General features: G+C 41.1%; 1 protein-coding gene across 11 annotated transcripts in view; it reads right to left on the bottom strand.

Annotated features, from left to right (window-relative positions):
- ZNF532 (zinc finger protein 532) overlaps positions 1-21,329 on the bottom strand; it is a 49,402-nt gene that overhangs the window by 18,391 nt on the left and 9,682 nt on the right. For 9 of the 11 annotated variants that reach the window (XM_074855556.1, XM_074855549.1, XM_074855560.1 and 6 more), the window contains 3 exons: positions 13,590-15,949; positions 7,226-7,407; positions 4,179-4,355 (listed from right to left, as the gene is read on the bottom strand). In XM_074855556.1, coding sequence (XP_074711657.1) covers positions 4,179-4,355; positions 7,226-7,407; positions 13,590-15,929 — 2,699 coding nt within the window. In that variant the 5' untranslated portion in view covers positions 15,930-15,949. The remainder of the gene's footprint in view (positions 1-4,178; positions 4,356-7,225; positions 7,408-13,589; positions 15,950-21,329) is intronic. The other 2 variants (XM_074855558.1, XM_074855559.1) reach the window with 2 other exon arrangements.

The following is a 21,329-nucleotide window of genomic DNA, read 5'->3' as shown; positions in this document are numbered from 1 at the left end:
TATATGTATTTTCTATGTAAGCTAAAAGACTTTACTCTGTTTTCACAGAAGCACAAGAACTATCTCATAGAGACCCAAACTTCAGGCAGGTCTCTGGGAAAGACTGTACTTGGTTAAATTCATACCAACATACCTAACAGTAGGAGCTGTGACTATACACCCTGCCAGGATTTCTTTCAGTCATATCAAAAGCATGATTTTCAATCCTCAACACATGCAGCTGAGCATGGTTTGTTTGATAACAGAAGTAGTCAGTATTTAACATGTAACAGCTGAAAACCCTGTCCCAAGCTTACAGGCAGTCAGGCTTAGTCAGGACGTGTTTACAACCACCTCAATTCGAGGAGACACTTGTGTAAGGGAGGCAGCTCCACTGCAGTCACGCCGCCCAGTGACTGCTCCTGCCCCCGGCACACACCAGGCACGGTGCACACACCTTCACTTTTCAAAAACCCGACTAACAAATTCACGTATTGTCTTAAAATAAATACAGATTATCTCACAGGAAAATATTTTCATATCACATAAAAGATGTTTAGCGTTTTGAAAGCTTCTGCACCTGAGTACGGTATTTCTCCTTCCTGTAATTTTTTTCTCTTAAAAAATGGCACTTGTGGGATAATATACTTTGTACCAATAGTACAGTATATATCAATAATCTGGCTTGATAAACAAGAATTTCTCCAATATCCAAACAGAGATCAGCCATGAAAAAAATCTTAGTGCCGCTCCTATGAAGTTACACTGTTTACTGAAAAAAAACCCCCATATAAGCTCTGGTTTCCCATAAAAACCATGTAGCATCCTAGGTACACTCCAGGAGAGAGCTTCACAAAGCCTAAAGACAAGACAGCCATCCATTTCCCTGTATTAAAATAATCCGATTTCATCCCACTGAGAACCACTGCACACAGACTTCATTTTTCATACACCAAACAGTTTGCTGTATCTGCTCTCAAACAACCATTTGTAATGTAATTGTACATGCCACGGTTCCAGTAACTGCCAGGGGCACAGAGTGAGCCCAGTTCCTGTAACCAGTAACGGGTCCCTCAGGACCAGCCTGCCCTCAGCCCATACAGGACCCTGCCACCGCCGCGTGCTGACACGCTGGGCCCCTCCTTCGGCTGCACCTCTGCGATGCCCAGAGGGACCCCGGACGGCAGCTCGACATCATCGGCCTCCCAGGGGAGGGCTGAAACTCATGTTCAGGGGTCAAGACACCTTTTACACACTCAAGGAAAACTCCAAGGCTTCACATGTCTGAACACAGAAGGCTATCATATCCTTCTTTTCATGTGTTTTAAATTTTTACTTCAGAAGAACAAAAATGTAACTGAGCTAGCGTAGCCATCTCTATAGTGTTATGCAACTACATTACATTCCTTTTTTTTGATAATGAACTTGATAGCTTTCCCAATGTACAGCAGTCACACGCAACAGAGATGCCAGGTAAAATGATACAGATAAACCAGCAGCAGTAAATTGGTCAAATGCGAATGTATTTCCTCAAACACAACAGCGCTTCTCAGCTGCACCCAGCGCTGGGCAGGCCACTCCTGGACCACTCTGTGGGGTTCTGCTCCCCACAACTGAAGACGTGGACAGACAGGAGAGGGCCCAAAGGAGGCCACGAAGGTGATCAGGGGGCTGGAGAACCTGCCCTACGGGAAAGGCTGAAGGAGTTGGGTCTCTTCTCCCTGGAGAAGGCTCGGGGAGCTCACCACAGCGCTCTGGTGCTCACAGGGCGGCTACAAAGGGGACGGAGGGTCCCTCCTCACAAGGAGCCAAGCGCTGAAGACAAGAGGCAACGGGTACAAGTTGTACCAGGAGAGGTTTCATCTTGATACAAGAAGGAAATTTTTTACAGTGAGAACAACCAGTCACTGGAACAACCTCCCCAGGGACATGGTGAGTCCCCGTCGCTGGGGGCTTTCAAGATGCCGTTGGACAGGGTGGGAGATAATCCCACCTTGGCTCCCTTTCCCACGAAAGGCTGGACCCGAAGATCTTTTGAGGTCCCGTCCAACCTGGGCGGGGCTGTGATTTTAACACAGATAAACCAGAATTTGAGTAATGTCACAAACATCTGATATCAACTTGACCAAGATATGTGAAATATCCTCAGAAACCAACTAACTTAAACAACAAAACCATTTCCAAAACCACTGCTGCTGAGTAGCAGAAATACACGTAGCTAATTCTGACAAAACCCACAGGTAATGATAGCTTGAAACAGACCTTATTAAATGGTGAAACAGCAGACAATGTGAGCATCTTGAGTGTTGGTGGCAACACCGTTCTACCTACAGATGCTTGCGAAATGGAAGCAAAGAACTCCAAACACTGCGAAGCCTGGGAAAATCCTACTAGTCGCTCTGCATGCATTTAAGACAGCATCTTGATCAAAGCTGGCAAATTTAAAGAAAACACCACTTCTTAAGAGGAGCACTGAACTATGGTTTCTATGATTTATTACAATACAACAGTACTTCACAAAATATTATTTTAGTCTTCTTATAATCAAAATAAATGAATAAAAGAATACAGTTATTAGCACATCTATATGGAAAGAAAACTAATGCAAAATACTAAATTCACGAAGCTGATCAGAAACAGTTCAGCAGATCCAAGCACAATTCAAGAAATCTGCACTTTTCATATGTGAAGTATCTTACACAAACGGTGATCTCAATCTTTTGATTTTCTCTAATGAAAATTATCGGAATCTGAAACAAGTTTTAGATTAAATGTTGGTATTTCAAAGCCTCTCACTGAAGATACCATCCTGAATTAAAACAAGGTATCATTTGTCACTGGGTGGAAATGTCTTAATTTGGTATCACACATAGTAAGTTTGTTGCCATTTTGCTTTAATGTAAGTTTAAACACCCTAAAGAATAAATCTCCTGTTAGTAAGTTAGAAGAAACAGTGATAAACCAAATTTGTCTGAAATCTGGTTATTACATTACATGGTATTTTGTTTCTCTCATCTACCTTCTATTTTCTTGAGTCTGCAAGTTGTTAAAAAGTCCTAGTGTTCTCTGTGCACTCCAGCGAAACCACACGGAGTTAAATACTTGAGTATTTACTCTCAGTTCTGCACTGGTACCAGCAGAGGAGGAAGGAGGCACAAGAAAAAGGTCTGCAACGAGAAGGCATCAGGCACCTGCAGCTCTCACTGGCTTCAGCGGAGGCCTGGAACGTTCAGTCCCGAAGCCAAGTTCCTAATCGCACCCTGTGTTTATGCACAACTTCCCCAGCCACAGAACGGAATCAGTTCTGCATTAATCCAGAAAAAAGAGATTACGTATCGGAAAAAAGCCTATAAACAGCTCTATGATGCATCTATTTTGATTTGGAGAGGCAAGGCTGGCACGTCTCACTTAATAACACACTGGAATTGCTCTGCTTGAGACACGACCAGCTTAGGGAAGCAAAAACCTAGCTCACCACTCCCAAAACCTACGGCTTTCATGAAGAAAAATCCAGCAGACAGAAAGAGGAGCACAGATCCTGCAGGAAGAACAGTGCCCGAGGAGCAAGCAGACGCCTGACCAGAACAGGGTACCACAGGCAGCTGTAGCCCACAACAATGGCCCAAGGTCAGCCCAGAGACAACTGCCACTTGTAAAACCAGCTCTCACAAGTACACACCCTGACCCCTGCCAACGGGTGACACCCAAAGAACCAACTTCCCAAATTCACCCAGGTGACCATCTGTGAGCATGTAACAGAAAAAAAAAAAAAAAAAAATTTCACATTTTCCCACCTTTTCAACCAGATGTTATGAAAATCACTGCATAAGCCCTGCTGAGTCTTTGCAGTTCTTTCTGGAATCACATTATCTTAATTCACATAAAAATGCAGATGAGCTAAGCAGATTAAAAAAGAACTAGCTGCCCGTCCCAATCACTCCTGTAATTACTGTATTACTCTCCTGTAGTGCGCAGTGTTTAAAGAACTGCTATTGCTGTGTTCATGGAAATTTAATCTTTGCCAAATCAACTGCCAGCTGAACTCATGGAAACATCGCATGAACTCCACAGGTCACCCCCAGGACGAGGAACTGCTGGTGGCACAGCACACGACTTTTCAGGTTACAAGCAGAGGACAGAATGCAATTTCACAAGTTATTAAAACGCAGGCAAGTGCAGTAGAAGATTATTTTGCTTACTTTGGTTCGCCTATCTTGATACCCGGGTGTTGTGTATAGGCATGGGAGTGTGTGCTGGGAGCAGATTTAAATGCCATGGGACAGATAGGACACTTGTAAAAGACTTCACAGTGACAACCTTGAATATGAGACTTGAGTGCCGCCACATCAGAGTATACAACATTGCAATGCACGCAGCTGCAAAAAGAGTGGAAAAGAGTCAGTTCAGCCTAGCCCAAAGCAGTACTGAACGAAATGGAATCAACACTGATTTTCAAGCAAGTGAGAGAGATAAACACATATATACAACGGAATAAAACTACGTTATTCTGTCAGTTTAAACAACCCAGTAAGAATCATAACAGAGATTTGCGCATCAGAAAGTAAGAAAAAAGAAATTTCCCAAATTTAATTTGAAAATCTAAGAGATACGAAGTCAGAACATGTTTTTATGGCATTACAACAAAACAGATAGGAGGGTCAACAGAGGAATGTTCTACTGATTGTAAAAAGAATGCTTAAGTCCTCTGCAACTTTGTAAAGAGATTTTACAAAATGCATTTTTATCACATGCAGTGGATTGTATAAGGTATGCCACAGCAATTTAGAACCTACCACCAAAATGGAAAACCAGTAAGGAAAACGTTGTCACCATTTCCCTTGTTTAGATTTAATGAAGACATACTGGTAACGAATTTTTGTGCACGTAATCAAATCAGCACTTGGATTTAAAAAAAAAAAAAAAAAAAAGAGTAATTTAAACTCAGAACAACTAAACCAAATCTCTACAATCAGATCAATTTATCAGATTGGAATTCTGAAAATATTTTTCAAAAACATACTTCTGCTGTGTCGAAAATTTGTGACCTTTCCGCATCTATTCTAAAATGAAATGATTAAAAAATGGAATATTAGTACATAAGAATTTCTAGACACAACAGTCCCTTTCAGTGCCATACACCTTCAGTACTAAATGCTACCAAGTCAGCCCAAGAACATACTGCAATAAGCAATCACAAAATAACCTGTCAAATGAACACATTTCTTATTGACCAGTATTTTGCAGTAAGTTTTACAATTTAAACACAGAAGGCCTCTACCTTTCCAAAATGTTAATTTCGGCTTCTTTCACGGTATTATTATTGTTGTCATATAAATGTCAAACCGTTTTTGATACTGTTTTAATGCCCTGATGATAGCAATAAAGCAGAAAATTACATTGCTTTCAAGAATCCTGTTTTCCTTTTAAAATTTATCACCTTTGAATTTTATGAGATGTCATCCTTTCTATTCTGAGCACTTAGTTTACATTCTTAATACTATTAATCAAGTTTGTATCTATCTAGTCTCTGCTTACCAAAGCATTTTCTAAAATAAATGGTCCTTGTCTTTTCTGGGTCTGGTATGATGTTCTCTGCTCATGCAGAGATCAACACTTGTTCATAGCGGTGCCAAGCAGGATCCCCTCATTATCAGATCTACTCCGACGGTGTCACCTCAAGAAAGCTGGGACACTTTTCTCGCCTGCCCATCCCATCCTGTCTGGACTCTGTTCCCCAGTGATGTGACAAACTAAATAATCCTCAGCATCCACCGTTGTATATTAAAACAGTTCTTAAGGAGCAAGCCTTCCTGTCTCAGACTGCTCTAACAGTTTTCCTGTTTCCAACTTGGAAGGATGTAGTTAAACTTAAGGTTGAAATTTTCAGCTGATTTAGTTCAGACAACTCGCCTAAACCGCTGAAATCAAACTGACCTCCCTCACAGAGGTCCTGTGGAAAGGCAAGACAGGTTATGCTGTTCCTCAAGCCAATGCACCACAGGGATAAGGAGATGCTGAGGGGCCTGAGATTAACTTTCCCAGACACTGCTTTTCTTTGCCCAGGTATTTTTGGTTGAGTCTCACCATATACAGAAATTCTGACTTAGTGTGACATGTTTATGATACATCTTGAAAAGTTTTTAGTTTAGATTCAGAGTGAAGGATTTATGAGTCTTCTGCTGTTGCTGGTGCAGGCCAGGAATCCCTGAAGATGATGCTGTGTCCAAACCCAAGCGACACAGACTAGAGGGGAGGGAAGTAGAGTGGAGGTAGCAGATGGAAGAAATGCAGGACGAGCCAGACTACTGCTTGGGAGAGAAGGATGAAAAAGAACCTAAAGAAACACAAACAGCTGGGAATTGTGTCAGGCTGTGGATTCAAGCTGAAAACAGACTGCCAGAGCAGCTGGCTTGATGCAGTACAAATGCTTTCCTCCCTTAGTGGAAGATTTCACAGCCATCCTCATAAATGAACTCGTGGCACCTAAGGGGGAAGAAGCTGCCTACCAGTAAGAGTTTAAATCACCCTTCTCCAGTCAGACAGGCTGAAGCAGAAATGTTTTAGGAGTGCTGAGCAAAGCTCAGCTGTATGGGTTGCTCTTCTGATCTCTTGCTGTGCTGCCTGCCATCCAGTGTGAGTAAAATTCTAAGACAAAACAATTTTCAAGCCTTTCAAAACTTAACATTTCCATGAAATACCTCTGATCCCCATTTTCTCAGTGAGTTGCCATTACAGGGAAACATAAGAATAAAAGGGAAGCTGAAGAGTAACAAAGAAGAACCAAAAGACCAGGCTGTTTGAATGGGAAAGGTAATTTTCAAGCGATGTAAAGCCGAGGAATCTTGACGTCCCACAGAAAAGAGAGCAACCAGAAAGGTGCGGTACGCCTCTCAGCATCTCAACAGTAAATTCTGGCAGTAAATACTGAAAACGACTGTTCTACCAGACAGAATTCAAAAGGTTTTTTTAGACCTTACAAACTGTGAAGTCCTGAGTCTGACATGTTATGGCTGGATGAGACTAGCTAATATTCTGATTTAATAACATACAAAAGTGGATGCCCAAAACAAAGCAGAATCCTAATGTGGTATTTATTCCAAAATTTGTAGTACTAATAGCATTGTTGCCATGACAACCTTAAACCCATGAAGCTGTATTCTACAAACAATGCTTATGAAAATGGAAAATTACTTTTAAAAGCATAAATTATACATAAATTGACAACAAAAGTAATCATTATACTGACCGAAAACCAACTCTTCGGGTATAATGCAGGCAGTTCTTAGTGACATGAGTCTGGAAGTGGACAGATCTGCAGATTGCTCCACATTCAGGACACGTGTATGGAGATTTATGCTGATGAATTCTCTGGTGTGATGCAAAACTGCACTGGTTAGGAAGCAGCATCTGGCAGATATTGCATGTCTTCTAAACGATAAACCAAAATAGATGAAACAAAAGGTTTGGTTCAGCTATACAAAACGTCTTGTGTCAAACACTGTAATATATCAAATAAAAGGTTAAATGTTATGACTGTGATGTGAACCAAAACGAGCAGGCAAGTACTAACTGCAGGCCCCGCTGACAAATCTTGTAGGACAGAGCTGGCAGATACTGGCAACCAGACATACTGGTGTTCTGGGCCATTCTGACACAACAAAGCTCTTCCATGTATCACTGACCATGGGAGATGCACGTTGGTTTGTATAAATTTTACTTAGGTGCCTCACAAGATTGCTTTGATAGTGCAAGGGGCCTAAGTACAGCTCAAGAATCAAACCTTATGGCTTTAATTCAGTGCACCACATAAAGTAGAAAAACCCAAACCCACCAAACACACTATCCTCACTTTCTTTGATCCTTGCTCCTGATAAATTCCTATGGTAATATCCATAATATCAATAAAATGGAATATTATCAGGCAGAAAGGGCACGGATAATTTCAATATATTTCTGAGGCTAGAACAGAACACCTGCATTGTATCAACATATTGTGCACCTGAGTAAAAACTAGGGATATGTAAAATATTTACAGAGCTTTTCTTTGCAGGGCAATCTTTCCACATGCAGGGGTAACTTACTAAACTATATGCCAAATCAGAAACACTGACATTCTTTGGGTGCTTTGTGCCATTTTTGAGATGACACAACCCAGCTGTAAACAGGCTTCACTTTTGCTCACAGTTGCTTTCCATCACTGGAGGGCACAAAGAGCCAAACCTGCAAAAGCAGTTACAGTCATACATCTCTAAAAACCTCCGAGCAGACAGCTCCAGTACGGAGCTGTGCGTGTTCAACTTTCATCATGGGAGCTGCTTCACCCACTTCAACAGAAACACTCATGGGCGCAAAGTCAAGCACAAATACAAGTCTTTGCAGAACAGGACTTTAACTCAACTTCTTAAGACTTTGCTTTGTAAGGCTTTTCAAATTATTATTTCTTATTACTTGGGACTTACGAATCTCACCAGTGACTTATGAAGATTTAAAAACAAAACCAAGACTCCTTCATGACACGGGTATTTTTTTAACATGAGATTTGCATATTTTTAAAAACGTTATCCCTTGCAAATGTAGTACGTGTACATTTTGCAAGAATATAGAACAAAACAAGATCTCCAGAGCTGCACTACAAATTATTTACTAACCTATAAGAAATAATGAAATAAATAATTAATAAATAATCCCTTTCCTCACGGTACAGTTTCTTACTAAAAAACAAGCGCTTCACAAAAAGTCACTCCTTCTTCCAATTTAGGTGACTCTCCTTTTAAAAAACAGTAAGATCCAGATCACGTAATAGCAGAATCAAAGCTACCATTGTAGAAGAAATAGTACAGTGTTACAAATAACCTTCACAGGAGTCTGACTTACTAGTATTAGCAACTATGCCAGTAAAAAAATAACCTGTTCCCATTTAATCAACAGGAGACAGACACTAACTCCAATGATGGAAGGAAAAAGCCTTCACAGTCACAGCAAAAAAGGATTTTTTTTTTCTAATAGAACACTGTTTAATAGCAAGGTCTAAAGCAACTTCTTAATTGCCTTAGCATTTTTACAGTAGTACTGATATTCTAACAACAAGTATATTTTTGTAGTTTTACATTCCATTTTCATTCTTTTTCCAAACCGGCTTAATCTAAATGCCTTTTTTGAGGGTGCATGCAAATACTCTGTTTCTTTTTTTCAAAACAGTAATTTTAGGTAGAAATGTTAACATGAAACATCTCGTGGTCACACACACAGAAGCAAGAGGTGTATTTTCATACAGTTCACTTTTAATGTTTACTCTGTGAACAAGGTGGCCTGATATGTTTGAACACAGTCTCCATCCAAACACAGTTCCCAAATGTCCTGACGACATCAAGATGGCAAAATGCAAAACATTAAAATAGAGGAAGTTAAGCAAAGAAAACCTACTGTTACTCAAATTCAGGTTCAGTATTAGCACTACTGCCAGCCTAAAATATCAGTAGATAGCACAGACACATTAGCTACCCTCGTGGAAGGCTTTCCTGGGGTTAACTGTCTGCAGGGATTCTGAACTACCACCCTGACTGCAGCCTTTGTGACACAGCAAGACTGAAACTGTGTTCAGACACATACAAATATTCACTTTGAAATGCCAAATATTTGTCCTCAATTGACCACACAGCTATGGCTGGGCCTCCAAACTGCACAGAACTGGTTTGGGATGTTAACTTTGTCTTCGGCTCAGGCTTAAAGGCAAAATCCTGACTAACCGTAACTCTACTTAAAATGTGCTTGCCACATTTACTTGGCTTCAGTACCATCCCTAAAATCTATCTTTTGCCTCTTATGTATTAATGAGCAGCCATATAAAACTGGAGATTCTGGAGTATTGTTTGATTACATAAGAAAACAGCAACAGAACTTCCTACTCCAGTAACAGAAACACAGGGAGTTCTCACAGTCCTTCCGAAGCCTTTCGTCTGCAGCCCTACAAAGGCAAACCGGGGTGCCGTGCCACGAAGAGCTCTCCAACATTCCAACCCCAGGTAAGCACATCTCCCCCAGTTTGCAACAAGCAGCCTGCAAGATTCATCTGTAATGCCAGGCTGACTCAAAATGCCAATAATGCTGTCTGTTAAGACCACTGGTTTGCTGTTTTGATGAGTACAGTAAAATGTTTAATTGTAACTGATTACAGTAGAACAAGAAGAATCTACTGTGAAATTCTGAAATTCAGCGTGTTTGCTTACCATTTTATTTTGGGCTTAAGGTGGTATTAACTTCCAGTTCTCTCATTCCAACCCATACCAAAATAAAACACAGTTTGTGAAAATCATCACCTGCCTGCATTTAAAGTCAAAGTTTCAGAAAAAAAAGGGTTAGAAGAAAAAATGGTGGAGGTGGAAAATAAAGATACACAAGAACTATGAGTATGAAGGGAAATGAGCTATGTAGTTTCCATGGGAGCTATACACTTACATCTGTAAATAAGACAAATATTAACATTAATAAGCACAGGTTTGCTACTTCCCCTCCACACCCCCCCAGTAAGTAGATGAAGGTTTCATTCAGCCAGGAAACTTGTCAGTGAGTGGTCCCTTTCCCTTTAACAGGAATATTAATGAAAGTAAAATATTACAGAAAGGTTAACAACTTTATAGGGAACATCTTTAATTGCTAGGGCTCTTTTTCTGTTCTTTATTTTAAAAGAAACATTCTAACTTCATAACAGGAGTTTAAGAAGAACAAGAAGTAACAGCTAGTTACTGCTTAGACTCATTGAGAACACAGAACAGTACACAATTTCCATTTCAAGAGCAATTAGGTGGGCACTAGAAAGAATAGTAAGCTGCAAATAATAACTTTTTTCCTACTATTTGTTTGCAAAAAACAAATGTTTATTTTTATTCTTGCTTCCTTCCTTCCAAAGTATCAATTTCATCTAACTCTCCTGTCTTCTTCCTCCCATAAAAATAGGTTTTACAACAAAAAGCCAGTGCTGACCACTAAAAAGGAAAACAGAAGTCAGAGAATTTCTCGTCCAAGCTTTTCAAGGGGTAACATATAATGAAAAAGTACCAAAATGTTTATTAATAAATGCCTATACAGAGTCTTTCTTCAGAAAACACTACCCTTGCAACAATGCTTGGGACAAAAAAAAACGGACAAAAAGATAACTTATCAAGAAAACAGGATGTATTGCTCTCACTAAAGCAACTATTCAGTTAAACAGTTTCTATGCCGGGCATTTCAGAAAAGCTGCAACACTGCAGTATGCAATAAAATGCAATGTGAAAAAAAACCAGCACAGAATTGAAAACTGCTGCTCGATATTTGAAAAGGACTAAGAAAAATATTTAATTAATTTTTAAGAGGATATTTCAACAAAGATTTAAAAGTATGCTTATTAAGACTGTTTTTTAAAAATGAACATGAAAATAGCTTCTTCTCCTCCAGTGCTTTGCAGCAAAAAGACTTTGTTTTTTGGTTTTGTTTGTTTGTTTTTTTTTTTTTAAACCCTGGAAATCCATGGCCTAATAAAGCAGGTATTAAGGCCTTGTTCATACATCAGCTCTTAAGAGAGCAAGTTTCCACCAAGAGACACGAACACACTGACTGGCAGTGGGCAAGGCCGGCTGCTTTCTGCACTTTCCTCATCAGCTCTCCTCCCTGAGGAGCAGCAGCTCCGTACCCACACTGATCTTTCCACCTAACTGCAGTTATATATTGACATTCTAGGAGTATCTCTGTTGCTTCCCCATAGTAAATCACCAGCATAGCCAGTATCTAATGGGACATGCAGGGAGAACAAACTCGGCAGCAACAGGGCAGAAGTGCCAGACAGAGGTGGCAGGAAAGGGCAAAAGGAGTTTCCACAAATCTGTTCAGTTTATCCGTCCATACAAAAAAAGGCCCCCACAGAAAGCGAGCGCATCACTTTGTCTTTGTTCTTCTCCACTTGTCTCATTTTATCCTTACCTCATCCTCCCAACCTATTCTCAGTACATCTGTCTGTCTCTCATCCACTTGCTTTATCTTGGTGCCTTCTTAATTGCTTGATTTTATAGTACCAAGAACAACAGGGTTTTCACAAGGACTACTCGATCTTAGCATACCAAATGATACCTAATGGACCTATTACGGAAAAAAAGATAAATCTAACACCAATAAGCACCAGCAAAGCAGTTAGCTAAAAACAATTACCAAGTATTAAGTAACGAGCTGGTGCAGAATACACTCATGGTCAGCCATTAGATACCGTTCAAAACTGCAGCAAGATCTAAGGATGAAATATGTTCTGCTAACTTCTGACAAAAAGCTTAAACTCACTTCAGGTAGACACGTCTGTAGTATCTTCTTGCAAACAAATTCACTCACATGGTATTTCACTGAATCCAGGCAATTTCAGCCTAGGTCTGCTAGCCAGTTAGTGAAGTAGGATCTGAGGCAGAGCCACGTGATCCACATCGTCAGGATGATCTCCACATTCAAATCTCTCCACATTACTATCTGTAGTGGTGGGCGCGGAGCAGCTGCTTCACGGCCACAGAAAAAGGTCTTAAGTTTCGCAGATTCTGACACGAACCTGTCTGCCCTTCTGTGACTAGTGGGCTTTTTCCTAACTGCAGGACTTAAAAACCTTTATCCTGTACACTGCTGTGCGACTCCCAGGAATATTCCTGGGGCATTCCTGTCTTGATCAGTCTGAGTGTGTTTGCAGGTTTTCAGCTTCCCACATAGCAAGAAGCTGGAACACCAAGCTCAACTGAATGCTTTGAAACACACCAGAATCCCTTTTAATTGGCACGCCCCAACAGAAATCTAACTGTATCATTTAATTAACTATCTTAACTCTTATAAGATTATAAAATACATCGCACACTGATTAATGTTAACTTTTATTGAATGACGTGTTTCTTTCAGATTAGGCCACATACATTAGTGAAGAATTTCAAAATGGTTTGTAAGTTTAACTCATTAGCAACCCTAAGAGGAAAGGAAAACCAACACAAATAAACAAATGGTCACACAGAAATGCATGCTAGTGAGCACCACTTTGCACTTGTTAAAGAGACCTGAAGAGAACAGCATGCATCTCCTTCCAGCAGGATCAGTGTGCCATTTATTCACTGCCTAGAGTCCCTGCAGGTAAGAGGAATGCCTAGCTTACTTATGGTGCTGTATGAAATTAATAAAAACTGAAGACAAACCAAGAATGAATCACTTAAAACCACCATTCAGATTGAATAGGCGGGCTGTTAATGAGGGTGCCAATTAAGTGGATTCCATAGGCTATTCAAATTCCAAAGCACAGAGAGAATCATTAAAAATTCTTAGTAAAGACCGTTATTAATTTCAGTATTATAATGTTCAGCTGTAAAAAAGCTAACGCTAAATTTTAGCAAAAATAGCGTAAATTTCAGACTTCTGGGCTAAAAAAATTCTAAGAAAACCCTTATTTTAAAAATGTTGACATTCACTATGTAAGTGCTTGCAAGGTTTTTTTGCTGTTGTTGTTTATGCTTTTAATCACGGAGGTTGAGGTAATTAACAGCTAAATGAAAGTAAACGCATATCCAAAGTCTCCTAGGCTTATAGGTGAAACATTGGAATTTAAACATATGATACTCTACTTGTCCACTTGTGTCTGCAGCCTGCTGGAAATGAGTTGCAAGAGATGTCTCATCTTGGAAAACTTCATTACACTCCAGACACTTTAGACTATGCCTACAGAGTTTCGACGGGTCTTCGTCCAGCGGCATAGCTGGGATGACGGGCGTGCTTGCCGGGGCCGATATTACTGTCCCAGTTAGGCCAGACTGGATCTTCGTCACGGCATGCGTGCCAGCTCCCGCGGGGCTCTGAAGCACCGGCGCAGCAGTATTGCTTGAAGGAGATGCTATCATTTGATCTGCTGGGACTGGTTTTAAAATCAGGTGTGAACACTGCATTACAACTCCCTTCTCCTTGTGTCCACGAGCGTGGGAAAGAAGGCTGCATTTATTGTAGAAAACTAAATTCTTTGTGCAATGATTACACGTCACTTCAATTCGCACGCTCCTCCTGTCGTAATGCTGGGTCAGGCTCTTCTCGAGAGCAAACGAGTCGCCACACTCCAGACACTTGTAACCTCGTGTTGGCAACGTTATTCCGGCATTGGCAGGGGGACTAAGGTTTGGGATGTAAACTGGTACGGGATTGACGCTGCTCAGCACCTTATTGAATGCTTCCACTACAGAACTTTGTAGAGATGACACCACCTGGACTCGAGACACTTTTTTCGAAGGCTGTGAGGCTGCTGCAGAAATTATTGCCTGCTTTATTTGTTGCTGAGGTTTCGTTAGCACTTGGCGGAGTTCAGAGGTGGTTTGAGCACCTTGAGGCAGAAGATTAAGGTTGGCAAGATGGACTGTCTTTGGCACGAGTTTAGCACTGGCAAGGCTCGATGCTGGCACCACAACAGTCTGCTGTTGTATGGCATTGGCAGCCTTGATGATGGCGCTGCTGGCACTCTGCACCGAAGCAGCAGATATTACAGTGGCTTTCACTGTAGTATTGTTAGCGAGCTTCAAATTAATAACCTGTGAACCTGCTGTTTTAACCGCTGAAACAGGGAGAAAGGCAGTAGCCACGGGTTTGATAGTGACCTGCTTTGGCGCAAGTTCTGCAGATCCAACTGCGTTGGTGACAACGGTGGACTGGAGAGGAGCTCTGGGAGGAGAGGAAAGGACAGCCGCAGAAGTTGGTGAGGACAGGAGAGATGTCATGGAAGTCACCATGGAAGCAGTCTGCTCCGGCTTCTTACCAGAGTCCAAGTCGACTTCTGGCAACACTCTAGTAACAGTTCTCTTGATCTCTCCGGAAGAAGTCTTGATGGTTTTTATGCGAACTTTAGGAATTGCTGGTGTCGACCCTGCAGGAGAAGACGGAGACCCTTTGCTACTGTTTTCGCTCGATACACTTCTGGGACTATCAGGTGGTTTGATAGATGGTTTTTTAGCACCATCAATGAGACTCTGAGATTCAGGTGATTTTTCTACAGCCCGGGGACTTTCACTCATGTCTTTTGGTAATGGAGAAGATTCTGCTGAATTAGACTGTAGATCTTTACTGGTATCCGTAGCTGCCTTCTTAGCACTCAGTGCTGCAATTGCCGCAATGCATGAAGAAAGCTTTGCTGATGACTTTGCTTTGGACTGTGTAATGCTGGCAAGATTTGTTTCGCTTTTTTCAGTACTCAGTTTTCCATCAAGTACCCTGTTTTCAAGAAGCTTCTCAGAATTGTCTTTTAGCAATTTGTCCTCTGTTTTTCGAGCTTTAAAAGGCTCATAGACACTTAAATTCATGGAGTTTGTCTCTGTCTCTCGTTTAGCAACTTTATTTTTATCTATACTACTTGAAACTGGGATTCCAGATTTAATTAAGTTCTCCCCTCCAAGTGCCTTTAGTTTGTCATATTCCTGCTGAGATACAGATCCTGCCAAGACATTTGCTCTGAAATTTGCACGTATCTCCTCTTTATCCGGCGGGTCATCTACCTCAATTTTCTCATCGTCATCAAATTCTTCAGCACTTGATATTGGGCTAAACTGGTTGAAAGCTGAATCCTTCAGTGTCGTCTCAGAAGCTGACCCATCATCTTTAAGTGACTTCCCTTCATCTTTACTGTAGCTATCCAGAGCTGATGACGTTAGAAAGCCATTATGCAAGCCATTGCCTGTGGAATGGTGGCCATCCTTGTCTACTCCTTCAGAAGAATCAATAGTACGCACGTTTTTCACAATGACACTCACACCAACATCAGATGATGACGGGGCGTGAGAGTCTTCATCTGCATGAGCATTTTGTTTGATGTGGCTTTCATGGTCATCATGTCCAGATTCAATAGCTGCTTTTGGATCAACCATGTCTGGTATGTCAAAGGCTGCAAGAAGGTCATCAAAATCTGGGGTCTTCATATCCCCCATGGTCATCTATTTGATTGCAAGCAAATCTGTAAAATAAACAGAAAGTCATCCTCTCAGAATTTTAAGCTCCAACAGCACAGTCTTACACAACATAAGTGTATGTTCATATATGCCATGCAGAAAGGTGTTCCTTCACTTCTGAAGTAATACTTGCAGATACTATACATTACAGAACAGTGTTCCAGTGCAAGTGCGCAGTCAAACCATGACACCAAGAGCTACAGAAATCAACTTCGCAGACTGTAACCTAGAGATTTCATTCTACACACAAATTTCTCTTCAGTGACTTTCTTCCTGCCCCCTCTCCTACACTCCCTCCTACCCTCTCCCACATACACTGTGATTACAGCAAGATACTTCAGACTTCCATAAAAACAACATGAGGCACTTGCAATTCCTCCTAACTCTAGATTTTCCTTGATGTTTGCATTATGAACCCAAGGAGCCTTCTCGAAGATGGTAACAAATGTGTTTCTACCAACAGTTTGAGACTGTTGCACTGTTTTCTATAAATTAAACTGCTTTATAAGAATTACGGGGTAAGTGTCCCAATGTTCACAATGCTGTCTTTCAGCAACTCTAAAGAAGGATCTGCTGTATCTACACTAATCCTGTCAGGTGTCTCACCTACTTTAAAGACCTTCCTTAACAGAGATTCTACAGCCTCCAATGTAATTTATTCTAGTCATTCACAGTTTTCACTCTTACACACTTCCTACTGCATAATCTGAATCTTTCTTGATGCAATCTGAATGAACTGCATGTGGTTCTGTTCACCTCTCCTCTCTGCAACAGCACTTTACTCTGAGACCATCGTCTCCCTTCAAACTTACCCTTTTTAGGCTAACCAACACCAGATCTTTAGGATTTTCTTTCGACTAACAGATAACATTTTCCAGATACTGCTCTTTTTGTTTGCCATTGGCCTCTGCTGTTGGGTTTTCTTCTTCCAACTCCCCAACATAACAGGTAACTCAAAACTGAAACTTTACAAACGCCATGGAAAAAGAAAAACTAACTTTGGGTGTGCTTTTAGATTTAAATCCCACTGTGACATTTGCCTTTTTCCACAAAGGTTTCAATAATATGCACAGGTGTGCAGGGGAATCACTTGTAGAGATCTACAAAAATCAGTTAAAGAAAGCACAGACAGACATTTTTTCATTCTCTTTCATTACCACGCACAGGTATGATTTGTGTTGTTGTGACAGAGCTGTTTTTAACGTAATTATCAGGCCCAAGTGAGTATTCAGCGTTAAAAGGTGTTACTGTCAGAAAGTGCCCATTTAGGAAGCATCCTGTCTGCCCTTCTGCTTTACATCGGCACTTAAAGGACTGGAAAACATTCTCATTTTATCACTCAACGTTCTGTCTCCAGTCTCAGCTAACACCGGCCACCAGAGCAACACAGTGTGACTGACCACACCAGTGCTCTCCGAGCTCCTGTTAGCTCAGGCGAGCAAGAAGCTGCACACCCCACGGCAGAAGGTCTGCTGGAAGCCACCTGCCAATGGAGACGCATCCAACAACTTCAGGAGCTCACTTCCTCCTCCTCTTAGCTCATTATCTTGAGCTCTGGAGGGAAACTACTTTCTGACTGTTGAATTCAGCTGTAATAATGCTAAGAAAAACTAATCAAAATGCATACATGTCTAAATACATATTTTTTATGCATATCATTATCAACACACGCAGCACTAACCGTTCCTCAGAAAGATGCAGTTTATTAAAATGGCATAATCCCTTTGCTTGACAAAAATCTGCAAGATTTATGTATTCGTGAACACTGGCTACCTGAAGTTATTATGGACTCTAAGAAAGGCAACTGAGGAAAATTTCCATTATCAAGGATAATGGAATACACACAGACATTTCATGTATTTTCAAACAAATATATAACAGTTTTGAAAATTGTTTACATGGTCCACTTCATGGTTTTGTGGCTTTGTCTAACTTATTAACTCCTTTTCATTGCACCAAGTCCTTCTGCAGAGCTGAACCCAGCATGTCATTCTCTATAAAATATGAATATACCATTGCAACTGATGAATTTGCTCTCTTAATTAATTCCTTTACTTAATGGAGACTATATAATAGCCTATCATGGTAAATGCTCATCATCAAGACTTCACTAGTTTTGTAAAGCATATGGTTATAATCTCTACTTATCAGACATAAGATTGTTTCATAATGCTGGTAATACTGGTTTTTACTTCATTATAAAATTTTAAAATCCCTTTATTCAAAAGCAAGTTTTTATTCAAAACCAAGAAAGACTAGACAAGTCACCAGTACAGCTCAACTCTCCTTCCTGTACCTAAGGAAGATGATTGCCACACTTACGCAGTGCTGCAGACCTGGACCTCAGTCTACCCTCTGCCTGAGGGATTTCAAGATCCTGTGAAGGGGCCACAATGGCAAAGGCAGTTATCTAATAAACGCAACAATACATACACACATAATACCAAAATTACAAAGAAAGTTTCTGTAAGATTTAAATGGAAAAGATTCCAGAGACCAAAGCGTATTGAATCCATGTAAAACCACACACATAAAGCCTTAATTGACATGTTTTTTCACGAATCAAGATACTAATTATTTGTACTCTGATTGTACATGTCCATAGGTGTCTTTTTACAGTTGTTACATGCACTCAGTAAGAACTAGAAAGTCTTCCTAGTATAAAACTTCCTCTAATTACATACACTGGATTTTAATTAACGTTTAGCAATAGTGTCGTGGTTTAACACCAGCCAGCAACTAAGCACCAACAGCCGCTTTGGTGGGATGGGGGACGAAATCGGAAGAGTAGAAGTGAACAACCTCACGGGTCGAGATAAAGACAGTTTAACAGGTAAAGCAACAGCAGATCCAAACAAGGAATTCATTCCCCCCTTCCCACGGCAGGCAGGTGCTCAGCCACCTCTGGGACAGCCGGGCTCCGTCACGTGTAGGGTGACTCGGGAAGACAAATGCCATCACTCCGGGCATCCCCCAGCTCTCTATGCTGAGCACGATGCCAGATGCCATACGCTCTGGGACATCCCCTGGGTCGGTCGGGGTCAGCTGTCCCGGCCATGTCCCCCCCCAGCTCCTTGTGCACCCCCAGCCCTCCGCTGGTGGGGTGGGTGAGGAGCAGAAAAGGCCCTGACACTGTGCAAGCACTGCTCAGCAGTGACAAAAACATCTCTGTATTACCAACACCGTTTTCAGCAGAAATCCAAAACACAGCCCCATACTAGCTCCTATGAAGAAAATTCACTCTATCCCAGCCAAGACCAGCACAAACAGCAAGGAATTAAGTAAAGACCCACTTACTCAGTATTTCATCCAAGTATGTTTAAGAGCAAAACTGCATAGCAGAGGAGATACATTTGTCATTCCTGACAAACTCAGTTCGGCTAACTCCAAAATGGGAAAACATCTCAACAGAATTCAGAGGTCTGGAGAGCTGCGACCATAAATTTACCCAATGACAGCACACTGTGTGAAGTTGCAACTGTCTTTCAAACGCATGCAGAAGGAACAACTCCCGTGCCCTACCAGAGCACGAGAACCAAACGGTTTCTTCTTACATGGGGGACCCAGAATTGCTGCTGCCCTTACGAAGAATCTCCCCCACTCTTCAAACCATTAAAGCAATCTAAGTTAAACAAAAAGGGACAGAAGATGACATGACCAGTCTTGATAAACAAGCAAGCTGGAACCTGGACATCTTATTCATCTCTTCCTCACTATCCTACTACATCTTTTTAAGATTCCATATATAAACTATGTTTCTGCCACAACTGCGAGGACTCTGAAGCCACAGTCTTCCCTTTTTTTCCTCCAAAAACCTTTCAGTAACTCCTTCCCTTTATCCAAGATCAAAATCAACTGACACCCTGGCTGCCAGACAAGCTGTTAGTATATTCCTTCTCTGGGCCAACATGATGCCTGCAAATACTTCAGAACAGGAAATGAGGCAAGTTCCTGGTTCCCTAGGAAATCGCCATTTTCCAGGAACTAGAATTTCTTTAATAACTGCTTTTAAACTGCTGAGAGCAAAGCTCAGTGTCTCCAAAGAGAGACACAAAGGTGTGAAAGCCCAGCATCAGAGGGCTGCCATTAAGATGATCTTCAGAACTGAACTGTGTCCACAAGGTATGTAATCAAGGATACATTCCTCAGACAGAACAAACAAAATCATATTTAAAGAAACAACCTGCAAGACCCTCACCTCCTCAAACATCTTTGTCCAAAGTAGAATTTTTTAAAAATTTTAGTTTCTAAACAGCAGAAACAAAATTCACCTCAAAACAGGGAAATGCTAACTTGAAGTATACATTATGAACAATGGATAGATAAATTAAACACCCCTAATTACATGGATACTTGTATAAAGAGTCAGTACCTAGATTTACTGACTCTGTCCAAAGTACTACTTCATTTCCAGCTGACAGTCTCCCTTTGTAACACTGCTTTTCCTTCCCATGGTCTAGTTCCATTTCCTGTCTCTCCACCTGGCTGTCCACTGACCCATACCAGGAGAACGCCAGGAAAAGCCTATCACTTCTGTTGTAAGATGGGCAACCTTTAGGGTGCTTGAACTGCTTGAGAAAAATTATTAAAGAAAATTAGTTTCTTTAAAAATTCTAGTGTTACTTTGCCTACCCGTTATTCAATGATAAAAGTAAGTAAAAAGGAAAGAATTCTGGATATGGCCAATGGGAATTACACAGCCAGAGAGCCACAGAGCAGTGAGGTGCAATGCTTCTGGGTTCTGCCTTTTTGATGGTGGGCGACAGGGCTTCTGGGAAGATACCATGGGTTTTAAAAACTGAAGACAGCAGGCTCTGAATATGCTTACTTCACCATTTCCATTAATCTCCTCGGTGACAACATCCACCCTTATTTGTACATCAGTATCTTGCTGAAATGCAAGGTGTGAATTAAGCTCTGGAGGATAAACCCAGACTGTCCGTGTTCATGCTTTGTTCAAAGCATGTGTGCATGACTTCCTACATTCTTCTTCCTTTGGAAACGCATCTCCTGAAGTAAGTGCTTTCTATGAACAGCGTGAAGAAAACAGCACAGGTTTTAGCCAAAGGAAGATACCCCTTGACCGTTCCACTGTCTCACTTTTCCCAGTTAGCCTTTTCACTCCAGTTCATCTGGTAACACATTACAGTGAAGCACTCGCTTGGGTAATTATGTCAAAACAAGAACGAGTCCGTGACAACTCTCTACTGACAGTGGAAGAAACAAGCAGGACAAGAATTTGATGCTACACCCAGGAGAAACAGTTAAATTCTTGTAAAAGTTTTTGGGCCTTCAAATCCTGGCTGTTAAGATGGAAAGCCCAAGGATGTATTCAAAGATTTTAAAAGGCTGATCCCCAGAAAAAGGGGGAAACATCTGCAAGAT

The sequence above is a fragment of the Strix uralensis genome, chromosome Z (genome assembly GCF_047716275.1).
Source record: "Strix uralensis isolate ZFMK-TIS-50842 chromosome Z, bStrUra1, whole genome shotgun sequence".
Taxonomy (NCBI): domain Eukaryota; kingdom Metazoa; phylum Chordata; class Aves; order Strigiformes; family Strigidae; genus Strix; species Strix uralensis.
This window is presented reverse-complemented; position numbering and strand designations above follow the sequence as displayed.